This window comes from Mirounga angustirostris, unplaced genomic scaffold (assembly GCF_029215605.1).
Source record: "Mirounga angustirostris isolate CCGP_5_RB_7025 unplaced genomic scaffold, mMirAng1.0.hap1 SCAF_2, whole genome shotgun sequence".
NCBI classification, from domain to species: domain Eukaryota; kingdom Metazoa; phylum Chordata; class Mammalia; order Carnivora; family Phocidae; genus Mirounga; species Mirounga angustirostris.
The window spans coordinates 52,565,237-52,577,705 of record NW_026991710.1 but is presented as its reverse complement, the minus strand read 5'-3'; the positions used below and the strand labels follow the sequence as shown (position 1 = coordinate 52,577,705).

The window sequence follows — 12,469 nt, the reverse complement described above, 5'->3', positions numbered from 1 at the left end:
GTGCTCATAGTAGGCAGATGTAAGGCTTGCCTACAATATATAGAGAATATATTAAATTCCAATTGAAGGCTTGCTATGTAAAATACAACAATGAACTGCTCCCAAATCCCTTTTTATAATACTTGTGGAACCTCAAGTAGGAGATATTATAGAAAATATTAAGTGGACCTACTCTAATGGAGAAATCCAATAGTCATATTCACGAAATAGTTCAAAAATTAATAGGGTATTACCTACTCTTGCATTAGAACAAAATTTATTGAAAACAGGGAGATGGTCTTCACATGTCATACTTTACGAAATGTGTTTTTATATCAAAATTCTAAGTCAATTAAAATTTAACTCAATGTTGAAAAGTCTACAATTCATCTTTGAGTATTTGGAAGTGTTTAAGTCTTCCTATTGCTAATTCTAAAATGATCTGAAGAGTTCATTAATGAAAAACTTACCAATTCATATGTACTATACTATTTTGGAAGCTGTTATTTCAAAGGTATTCTTTTTTTTTCTTTGTCTTTTAGAATATGGACATTAAAAATGGTATGTAAGACATAAAATAAGAAATAAGTTAGTGTCTCATATTCCCTTTAATCATAGAGTGGTTAGTATCCTGACAGAATGTGAGATGGGAACTTTGCAAGCTATGCCTTCATTTTGTGTGGTATAATCACTCCATTCCCATATCCCAAAGAAAGTGTGATTTTCAACATGAATATATTTCTCTTGAGAAGTATGCTTGAGAATTTTCAGTAAACAATAATAGATCATTTTTTGTAGAACTTAAACCTATCTATGAGGAACTCAAAAATCATAGTACCCTAGAATATGAATGAGGAATATATGAATGAGAGTCAAGGTCCTGCAAACAATACAGCCTAAATATCCATAATCTCATTTCACTACATTTTTCACTCATTCTTATTGAAGAATATCATCCTATAAAACAAAACTTAATCTATTTCCAGTATTCATTAGATATATTAATAAGCTTGTGTTCATATGCTTTATTTTATGAGGCTGAATTAACTGAGCTTTCATTAAAACTACTTTTGTTTAATTGGAGAGAATCCTGAAGTCTAAAAGTCAAACTATTTCCTCAGAAGCTGTAACTTATGCTTTTTAAGATGCTAGCAATAAAAATTTTTTTTAAAGATTTTATTTATTTATTTATTTGAGAGAGAGAATGAGATAGAGAGAGAGCATGAGAAGGGGGAGGGTCAGAAGGAGAAGCAGACTCCCTGCCGAGCAGGGAGCCCGATGCGGGACTCGATCCCGGGACTCCAGGATCATGACCTGAGCCGAAGGCAGTCACTTAACCAACTGAGCCACCCAGGCGCCTGCAATAAAATTCTTAAATTATGCAGTGGTTGAGGTGATTATTATGTAAGAATATGGGAGTGTGCACATTTGGAGAAGTGTGCTTTTTAAAGAGGTTTAAATTACAAGAAGATTTTATTCCCATAAGTAAAACGTAATCGACTCTGCTGCTATTTGTTGCCTTTTGAATTTTTTTTTTTTTTTTTTTTGCTTTAAAATATAGGTAAGGCATTTCTTAATCAATCTGGAAAATAGAGAGGCAACATAGAAGTGTCTATTTCTGACCTAGGGACTGCATCTGCTCACTCTTTCAAAGAAATTGAAATGCAGAACTATTTCTTCTCCCATCATTGCACCCCTCCCCACCTTATATAGAATTCAGTGGGAAATAAAAGGTTTTTTTTTTTTTTTCTTTCCAGTGTTTTTCTGTAGGCTAAAGAAATGGAAAACTCTGATTCTTTGGAAGCTGTAATTGAACAAGGATTTACAGTCTCCTTTGGCTATTGCTTTCACTCATCTTTCCTCATTGACCATAAGGGTGCCATTTAGTAAATTACTAATTTTATGCATTGCTTGGTCCTCTGGAGGGCTTGACATTCATACTCTAATTTATTATCGAATTCTTAATTTACATCCAAGAATTAAATTACTCATTGGCACATCCATCCATACATAAAGATAATTGTTTACTCTTTCATGTATTATGGAAATTTCAAATATACAAATTTAGATGTTATGATTGAGGCTAAGTTTTTAAGATCAGAATTAGTATCATCAAGGATGCGTTACCCAAATTCTTAGGACAAGTATGGGAGAAAATAGACTGGTTTCTAAATAACCTATTAAAGTCATTATTATATTTACATATTAAGTGTCTCTCTAGGACTTTTTAATAAATATTAATTAATGAATATGAATTCCGCCTACATTTAATACGATTTCTCATGCCCACCTCTACTACTAAACAGTAAGACAGCATTGTTTTCTAGAACATAAGTATAAATGACAAGAAGATGATTCCCTTAATTACAAGCACTCCAGATATTTTTAGTACAATGATATCAAAGCTCATTAAAATTGTGATATGGAGCCAAATGAAGAAACTGTTTCTTTTCCATTCAGGAAAAAAAAAAAAATTGGTTCCAGAAGGTAGGAGGCATAATTTACGTACAGAATGACGTATTTATTGACTGTTTGTCTGATGGGTTGAAATTATGCATCTGGAGCAGGTACAGAAGATGATACTGAATGAACAGGCATCCTGCAATGCTTTGTTAGCGAGGCTGAACCACTGCTCGAGGGCCAGTCTCTGTCAGCTGCACTTTTACTTGCTGTATCTTGTTGAGGCTTGTTTTAATGATGCTTTGGGGGCTTCCAGAACTTAATTTTATATGTTAATGTGACATACATCCGTATATGTTATAGAGCTCCAGAGATGCCCATAGTCAAAAATATCTCCTTTCTATTGCCCTCCTGACTCTCACCTTAGGTATTAAAATGTTAACCAGTCCTTACCAAGGTATTCCCAGATGACTTTTTAGATGAGATCCAAAGTTTTATTTCCATTTTCATATGAGGAATTTGCATGCAATTTAAAAATCCATGAGGCTTATTTAATAATAAAGACTATCTGAAGTACAAGTTTGAAAGCTTTTTTTTTTTTTTTTCTTTTGAAGGTAGGAGAGCTGTAGAATGGATGTTTGTTTTCTGAAGTAAACTTTAAAAACTTGTATACTTTTCAGGTCTCTTTAGAATTCTTCTAACAAAGGTTTTTTGTTGGTATTATTTAAATAACAGAAATCTCAGGATGATTTCACACAATTGTAGTTAGAACATTGATTTTAAAAAGTATCAATAGCTTCTCTCTAGAGACACATGCATTAAAGATTGAAAGGATAATGTAATATCTAGAAAAATTATGAACAGTGCATTAAAATAACTTAAATGTCAGGCCAAACATAATTTCAGTATGATTTTATGTATTTGTTTTTTTTCTCTCCATTTCACCGCAGTGATTTGATTCAAGATGTCTTAAGGACTCTTGGATGGCAAATGCCGCTGAGTGTTATGAATAAAATTTGAAAAGCCACCAAATCCCCATTGTGTATTTTTCCTCACCCAAGAATAGCATGCCTATTAAGTATATTATTTCAAATTTACTCAAATTTCACTTAGCTGTCTTTTACTAATAAACTGCCAGTTTGTTAATGTGATAAAACAAAGATAATTGTATTTTTCTTTCAAAAATGACACAAAGATAGGTTGTGTTATCTACTTTGTATAACATATATGTAATTATACACTAGGAAATGATATAGAATAAAATAGGTTTCATTTATATATCAAAATATACATATATTTAAGAAAGATCATAGAATATGTAAACAAGGAATAGTCATCATTTGTATGTGTTGATTGGACACTTCATTTACATCACATAGTAGTTTTAAACCAACTTTGTAATGAAAATATTTTGTCAATCTGTCATTTTGGCTGTATTTTCTTTATGCAGAAATCAATGGAAATTTTGTTTTTAATAAACTTAATTTTGTTATGAGACCTTATGAATAGTAAATTCACTTCCTTAGAATTTCACTAAAAATAATTTAAATATTTTCATCTGAGTCAGTTGTTTTAATGTTTTATCATGTACCTCATCAACTTAGTATTCATCAACTCTCCAAATACTTGTCATTGTGTAGATGCAATCAAAATATCATTCACTCGTTCATTTATTCATTCATCAATGTGACAAATATTTTTGTTGCCAACTCTGAGACAGGCACTAGGTCACTGCAGAAATTTAGGGGTAAATGCTAGTTGCTGCCATTTATGAAACTGACAAACAGTAAGAGATCCAGAAGACATACAAAATGATTATGTTGCATTAAAATGGGAATCACAATGTGAGAGGAGTACAGAAAACTACTAGGTTCAGATGGGAAAAGATTGCATGAAGTTGGGGTATCAGGAAAAAAAAAAAAACATGAAGAAGGCAAAAATTGAACTAGACTTTGATAATTGAAAATTGTTAGGAAGAATATCCTAGGTGTGGGAACCAGTATGTATAAATGTGTGGAAGCATGGAGAAATATCTTTAGGACCTGAAGATCATCCAGTATCTGTGAAGATTAACAGAGATAGTGTAGGAAATATGCATTAGGGCTATATTTAGAAATCTTTATCTTATTTTATTGAAGACTTTGCAGGAGACAACACAGTAGAAAAGTACCTTATTTACAGTAATTTGGCTACAGCCATGTCTAGTTTAGGAAAATAGTTACAGAATGCAGGAACATCAGTTCAGAGGCACTTATAGCAATCCAAATGAAAAATAACAAAGCCTTAATTGAAGAAGCAGTAGAGCTAATGAAAAAATAGAGATGAATTTTAAGACTTTTATGTTATACAATGCTTGGGATTTGGCCACTAATTTGTTGTGAAGTACACAAGACAAAGGCTTTGTACCCAAAGGGGCCAAGGCCTTGCCAGGGTTGTTAATAGGAAAAGAAGTCAACAGATCAAGACTGAAAGTAAAGAGAAATATACTGATTGGTTTTTCACATCTATTTTGTTTGTATGCCAGTGGAATATCCCTATAAAATAAATCTATGAGGAACAAGAGTATAACTGTCAAAAGAATTAAAGCAGAATAGAAGTATTAATTAAATTGATGGAAATGAATGGATTGACAGTAGAGAACCAGAGAAGTTCACATAAATGAAGAGAGGAGCAAGAAGCATCACAAAAGGAGTAGTTAGGGATTTCAGTCCATCATGAATAATTAAAAAATAAGATAAAGTCATGGGGTGACTATGTCATTAGTGAACCTCCAAGGACAGATTTTTTCAGTAACAAGAGCAGGTTGCAAGGACTTTGAAATTAGTAAGTAGTTAAGTAAAACAGGAGAGAATAAGTTTTTGGGAGTGGAGCTGAACTGAGAAGGCTTGCAGGTTGTGGTAAATTTGGTAGTGATCTAAGTGGAGAGTGGAGAAAGATATTTTGGGCAATACATTCTGTAAAAAGGCTTCTGAGGTGGCAAAAAAAAAAATGAAAGGAAACAGAAAAGTTCTAGAGTGTGGTGTATGGTGGAGAGAAGTTTTTTTTTTTTTTTTTAATGGATTTGGATGGCTTCTGACTTCTCAGTGAAATCTGGGCAAGACTGAGAGATACTGGTGGCGGAAATATGATTCATCCAAAAGAAGGATTGGTGTTTTCTCATGCTACTAGTGTAAAAATCAGTTAGGGCTGCAATCATTTCAATTGCATTTCATGCTTCTGGGCTTCATGTGATTCAACGCTTAGAGATATGGCTAATTGTAGCTTACTCTGTTCCAGGAGGTGTGGTTACAGCAAAGCAAAACAAGATCCAGAAGAGGAAAAGATGCATTTTCATAATGGGCACAGTAAGCAAATTGTAAAAAATCAAGAGAAAACAAAATAGAGATTTTATTATTATTTTTGTTTATTTTCAGACAAGGAGATTTGTAATAACTGACCAAAATATTGTGTTTAAAAGTTTAAAAAGAATGTAAATGTTCTGTTACGTTCCTGTAAAGCATATGGGCTAAAGGGCATTGCTGCCTGACTCTAGACAACAGCTAGATGGTTTATTCAATTTTTTAAAGAACGCCTTTATTATAGTTATTAAAAAAAAACCTTTTCAATCATTATAAAAAGCTGTTACATTTCAAACCAAATTTCCAGACCAATTCTAATTTCTTCCAGCACAGTCAGTAGAAATTTATTGTTAAATAACAACATCAGATGAAACAAATAAAATTTCTCAGTATTTTTTCTCCTTTTTCTAGCATTATAGCAGGAATTTCCATGAGCAGATCCTGTAGCAACAACCTTCGTTCAATGATTTGAAAAAGACTATTCTTTTTAAAAATACAGAAAATCAAGTTTTGATAACATGCTTTAAAAATTAGCCTAAATGAGTCTAATTAATGGGGTTTTAATATGTGCATTTTTTCATAAATAGTATAGTGTTAGTTGATTTGCTAAGTAAATAAAAGTAATTTCTTTTTTGTCACTCTCCTGTTACCATAAAAGTCAAATAATTAAAGCCATAATTCATGTTGCAAAGCATTGGATCTATTTTCATAGGTCCTATCTTATTTAATGGTATTTATCCTTAAAAAAAAAAAAATCTTGTAAAATTGGTAGTCGTTAAATGTGATGAAACTGAGGCTCATAGAAACTTAGAGTCTTGGATAAAGCCATGTAGTAACAGGAGTAGAGTGAGAGGTAGAATTTATCTTTTTCTTTTGACTTCTGTGTCAGTCATACTGGACCAAAGCACCAGAAAAATTATTTTAAATTATTTTTTGTAAAACCAAAATTCATCTGTGATGGCATTTTAAGTGAAACAGAATAACAAAACAACAAATAACTCACTAGCATTTCATTGGCCAGTTTAGTAAACAAGCTTATCTTAGTTTGCCTCAGAGACTGACTCTGTGAACATTATTGTTGAAAGATGTATCTATTCAAATATGTTGTCATATATGCATTTCTTTTACATGACAACAATCCAGATTTCTAAAATTATAAAAATGACATAGCTATATAAATGACTCCTATAACTCAGAAGAGGGGCTGTCCTTGCAACTTGGCCATTTCTAGTAATTAGGGATTTAAGCCATAGTTGCATGTTAATAATGTTTATGATTTCATTCATCCATCACAAGCAGTTATATTTTAACGAATATTTATTTTTCCAGTTAAACTGCCAGGAGTAAGAACTTATATTGATCCACACACCTATGAGGATCCCAATCAAGCTGTCCATGAATTTGCCAAGGAGATAGAAGCTTCATGCATCACCATTGAAAGAGTTATTGGAGCAGGTACAACAGTGTGTTTAATTCAGACTTTTATTTATTTTTATTTTTTTATTTAAAATTTAGGTAGTTAATATACAGTGCAATATTTGTTTCTGGATTAGAATTCAGTGATCCATCACTTACATACAATGCCCAGTGCTCATCTTAACAAGTGCCCTCCTTAGTACTCATCTCCCATCTAGTTTGCTTTCTATCGTTAAGAGTCTCTTACGGCGGGACACATGGATGGCTCAGTCAGTTAAGCGTCTGCCTTCGGCTCAGGTCATGATCTTGGAGTCCCAGGATAGAGCTCTGCTTCAGACTCCCTGCTTAGCAGGGAGTCTGCTTCTCCCTCTGCCCCTCACCCTGCTCATGTTCTCTCTCTCTCTCTTACTCTCTCTGTCTCTCTCTCAAATAAATAAAATGTTTTTTAAAAGACAGTCTCTTATGGCTGGTTTCCCTCTCTCCTTTTTTTCCCCTTGTCCCCTTTCCCATATGTTCATCTGTTTTCTTTCTTAAATTCCACATAGAAGTGAGATCATATGGTATTTCTCTTTCTCTGACTGACTTATTTCACATAGTGTAATACATTCTAGCTCCATCCATGTCATTGCAAATGGCAAGATTCCATTTTTTTGATAGTTGAGTAATATTCCATTATATATTTGTCTATATATATATGTATATCCTTTACATCTTCTTTATCCATTCATCAGTCAGTGGACATTTGGGCTCTCTCCATAGTTTGGCTACGTTGATAATGCTGCTATAAACATCAAAGTGCATGTATCCTTTTGAATCTGTTTGAATCTGTATTTTTTTTTTTTTTTTATCCTTTGGGTAAATACCTAGTATTACAATTGCTGGATTGTAGGGTAGTTCTATTTTTAACATTTTGAGGAACCGCCACTGTTCTTCAGAATGGCTGCACCGGTTTGCATTCCCACCAACAGTGCAATACAGTTCTCCTTTCTCTGCATCCTCATCAACACCTGTTATTTCTTCTGTTGTTAATTTTAGCCATCGTGAGAGGTGTGAGGTGGTATCTCATTGTGGTTTTGATTTGTATTTCCCTGATTATAAGTAATTTTGAGCATCTTTTCACGTGTCTATTAGCCATTCTGGATGTCTTCTTTGGAAAAGTGTCTATTCATGTCTTCTGCCCATTTCTTAACTGGGTTATTTGTTTGTTGGGTGTTGAGTTTGTTAAGTTCTTTGTAAATTTTGGGTACTAACCCTTTATCAGATATGTCATTTGAAAATATCTTCTCCCATTCCATAGGCTGCCTTTTAGTTTTGTTGTTTCTTTTGCTGTGCAGAAGCTTTTTAACTTGATGAAGTCCCAATAGCTCATTTTTGCTTTTGTTTCCTTTGCCTGTGGTGACGTGTCTAGTAAGAACTTCTTCCTGCCAAAGTCAAAGAGGTTTCTGCCTGTGTTTTCCTCTAAGACTTTGATGGTTTCCTGTCTCACATGAAGATTTTTCATCCATTTTGAATTTATTTTTGTGTATAGTATCAGAAAGCGGTCCAGTTTCATTCTTCTTCATGTGACTGAGAAGTTTTCCCAACACCATTTGTTGAAGAGACTATTTTTTTTCCATTGGATATTCTTCCCTGCTTTGTCAAAGATTGTTGACCATAGAGTTGTGAGTCCATTTCTGGGTTTTCTATTCTGTTCCATTGATCTATGTGTCTGTTTTTGTGCAGGTACCATACTATCTTGATCACTACAGCTTTGTAAAATAGCTTGAAGTCCGGAAATGTGATGCCTCCAGTTGTTTTTCTTTTTCAGAATTGCTTTGGCTATTCTAGGTCTTCTGTGGTTCCATACAAATTTTAGGATTATTTGTTCTAGTTCTGTGAAAAATTTTTTTGGTATTGTGATAAGGATTGCAATAAATCTGCAGATTGCTTTGGGTAGTGTAGACATTTTAACAATATTTGTTCTTCCAATCCATGAGCATGGAATGCTTTTCGATTTCTTTGTGTCCTCTTAACTTTCTTTCATAAGTGTTCTGTAGTTATTAGAATACAGATCTTTTACTTCTTTAGTTAGATTTATTCCTAGGTATCTTATTGTTTTTGATGCAATTGCAAATGGGATTGGTTCTTTGATTTCTTTTTCTGCTGCTTTGTTATTGGTGTATAGATATGCAATGGATTTCTGCACATTGATTTTATATCCTGCAACTTTGTTGAATTCATGTATGAGTTCTAGGAATTTTTTGGTGGAGTCTTTTGGGTTGTTTATAGAGTATCATGTCATCTGAAAATAATGGAAGTTTGACATCTTCCTTGCCTTTCTTTTTTGTTGTCTGATTGTTGAGGCTAAGACTTCCAGTACAGTGTTAAATAGTAATGGTGAGAGTGGACATCCATTTCCCCATTGAGGATATATTAGCTGTGGGTCTTTCGTATATGGCCTTATGATGTTGAGGTATGTTCCATCTATCCCTATTTTGTTGAGGGTTTGTATCAGGAAAGGATGCCATATTTTGTCCAATGCTTTTTCTGCATCTATCGACTGGATCATATAGTTCTTATCCTTTCTTTTATTAATGTGGTGTATCATGTTGATTGATTTGTGGATATTGAACCACCCCTGTAGAGTTTCAATCAGTTGCATTTAATTTCTTTCTAATGTTTTCATTAAGGTTTTTGTAGGTGAGATGGATGAAGCTAAAAGCCCCTAGAGTGTTTTATGATCACATATAGACACTTTTTCCCCCAAACACCACTTATTCTCTTACTACTGATAATGAAGTTTGGACTCGCCTTTTAATAATGTTTTGTCTAAACCTTAGTATTCTAGGAGGACTTTAGCATATTATTAGAGTAAGGATTGAAATGAGTTTGTGTGTTTTTCCATCTTTATGACAAGGTGAATTTGGTGAAGTTTGTAGTGGACGTTTGAAACTTCCAGGAAAAAGAGAATTACCTGTGGCAATCAAAACCCTGAAAGTAGGCTACACAGAAAAGCAACGCCGAGATTTCCTGGGTGAAGCAAGTATCATGGGGCAGTTTGATCATCCTAACATCATTCACTTAGAAGGTGTTGTGACCAAAAGTAAGTAGAAATTATATGTGTGTGTGTATCATGAAAATCTGAGTGTCTTCTAATAGGTTATTATTAATTTCAGGATAAAAAGAAAAGTAGCCACAGTAATGTTATTAAAATTTTCTTTAATATTAATAATTGCCTTGTATTTTAGTAAATTCTTGTCCAAGCTAATCTTTAATAGAACCTGAATTTCTATTTAGTGTTTCAAAACATATGTATTTACTCATTTACAATGAATTCACTGCCAGAGAAAATGTATCCAGATAAAAGAAGCAGTAAAGGTATCAACATTTTTTTTTTTCTTCTGGCTCTTTCACTTTTATCCTAATAAAATATTAACTTCAACGTTTTGACTGAGGCATTGAAGTTTAACATTTAATAGGATCACTATAATCATATGTGTCCTGCTACCTTTTAAACTGGTCTTTATAGACAGATGTATTTCTTTTAATCATTTTTTAATTGAGATATTTTAATAATTTTAGGGAAAGCAGTCACAGAAGACTGGAAAAATTCCTTGAGATTAATTATTTTCTTAAAGAAAATTTAATTTTTACTCAAAAATATCTGGATTTTCACATCTTTTTTAAATTTGTATTTATGTCTTATAAATGTGACTATGTGACGAGCTTCCTAACATAAAGAGTTCACGTAATTTTTCAGTCATCCAATAAAGTATTTTTGGGTCACATGACTGAGGTCTTTATTTAAATTCATTTTTTCTTTGATATTTCTATGTATTCTCATTCCTTCCTTTGTCTTCATAATCTACTCACCATTTTCTAAATCATCTAATAATTTAGCAAGGGACATTCTTTAGACTTGCTTTCAATCATCTATTCACCTTCTAGTTGCTATTAATCAAATTTTAAATTATATATGCCAAATATGCATACCAGCAATATGTATTCAATAAATGCCATCAATCTACTAAGTCATTTCAAATGATTAGATATCCATTTATGCCACTTATTGACATAAGTAGATTGAATACCCACTTATTTAGCTTTTAAATATGGAAAACAAAATAGTAACAATAAAAACACAACTTTTTCACAATATAGACAAAAGAAGCAAGTCAAAATATTTGCCTGGTATATAACAAATTAATTCCCAAATCATGATTTATTCACAAGTCACAGATGAGAAGGTAGTTGCCCCTTAAAAGCCCTAAAACAGATCACAGCAAAAGTATCATGTTGATTGGCTGAACTTTTGAATCAGCTTATGTTGCTAGATTGTTTTTTCCCACCTTCCAAAGAGATACACATTTCCAGTAAGAATTCTCATAGAGGAATGTAGCATAGGAATAAAATAACCTGCAGACATGGGTTTTTTTTTCAAAACTTAGATGTGTTTATTCCTCCAGTTGCATACTTTATTACCCCCTTGACAGTAACCCAAAGAGGGTATTGCTGGAACAAGGAGGACATCCTTAAGTGTTATCAGAACAAATAAGTTCCTAAAGAAAGGTGAGAGGCAGGGACAATAGAAAGAAAGGTAGAGAACAAGGAAATATATGTTTTTTTAGTAATGTAAGAAATTAAAATATTTTACAAAAATTATACCCAATAATAAAAGAGCAGAATGTTTGAGATAAGAATATGATGTGAAAAAGATGGTCACTGGTATAATAAAATGAAATCAGAATTTGAACGTGACTACATTTCATCTGAAAGGAAGGTCTTAAAAGGACATTAGTGATAACTTGTGGTGCTAGATACTATAGGAACAAGAATTATAACAATAATTGATTACTGTTATCTCCTATGCAGTAATGAATACTATATAATATAAAACATAGTTCTTAATTATAGTCATGTAATAATAGTGGGCAAATATTTGATTCATTTGATTTCTTCATCTCATCCGTAATATGGCATCCTCCAAAAAATTTAACTTCCTCAAATAAACTCTGACCATACTTCTTATTACCCAGGGTAAATGTGAAGCTCTGTAGGCAGCCAGTTTACCTTCTGTAATGAGTTCAGATGTAATGTTGAGAACAGTGCCAGATCACTATTATTATTATGGAAGACAGTATTGTAATTTTGGTTCTGCCATAAGCTATGTGACTTTGAACAAGTTAGTTAAACATTCAGAAATGCAGTTTCTTCACCAGTCCCGTGGATTAAGAATAGATAGTGATGTTGGGAAGGGGACATGAATTAATACAGGTAAAGTTTAGAATGGACATGGCAAAGAATAGGTACTAAAACAATATATAGTTATTACTTTCCTGTTTTATCTCTTCCTGTGC

General features: G+C 32.8%; 1 protein-coding gene across 6 annotated transcripts in view; it reads left to right on the top strand.

Annotated features, from left to right (window-relative positions):
- The window catches only part of EPHA5 (EPH receptor A5), a 348,533-nt gene that overhangs the window by 294,744 nt on the left and 41,320 nt on the right, over positions 1-12,469 (top strand). For all 6 annotated transcript variants that reach the window (XM_045881077.3, XM_045881078.3, XM_045881079.3 and 3 more), the window contains 3 exons: positions 5,656-5,723; positions 7,047-7,172; positions 10,030-10,215. In XM_045881077.3, coding sequence (XP_045737033.1) covers positions 5,656-5,723; positions 7,047-7,172; positions 10,030-10,215 — 380 coding nt within the window. The remainder of the gene's footprint in view (positions 1-5,655; positions 5,724-7,046; positions 7,173-10,029; positions 10,216-12,469) is intronic.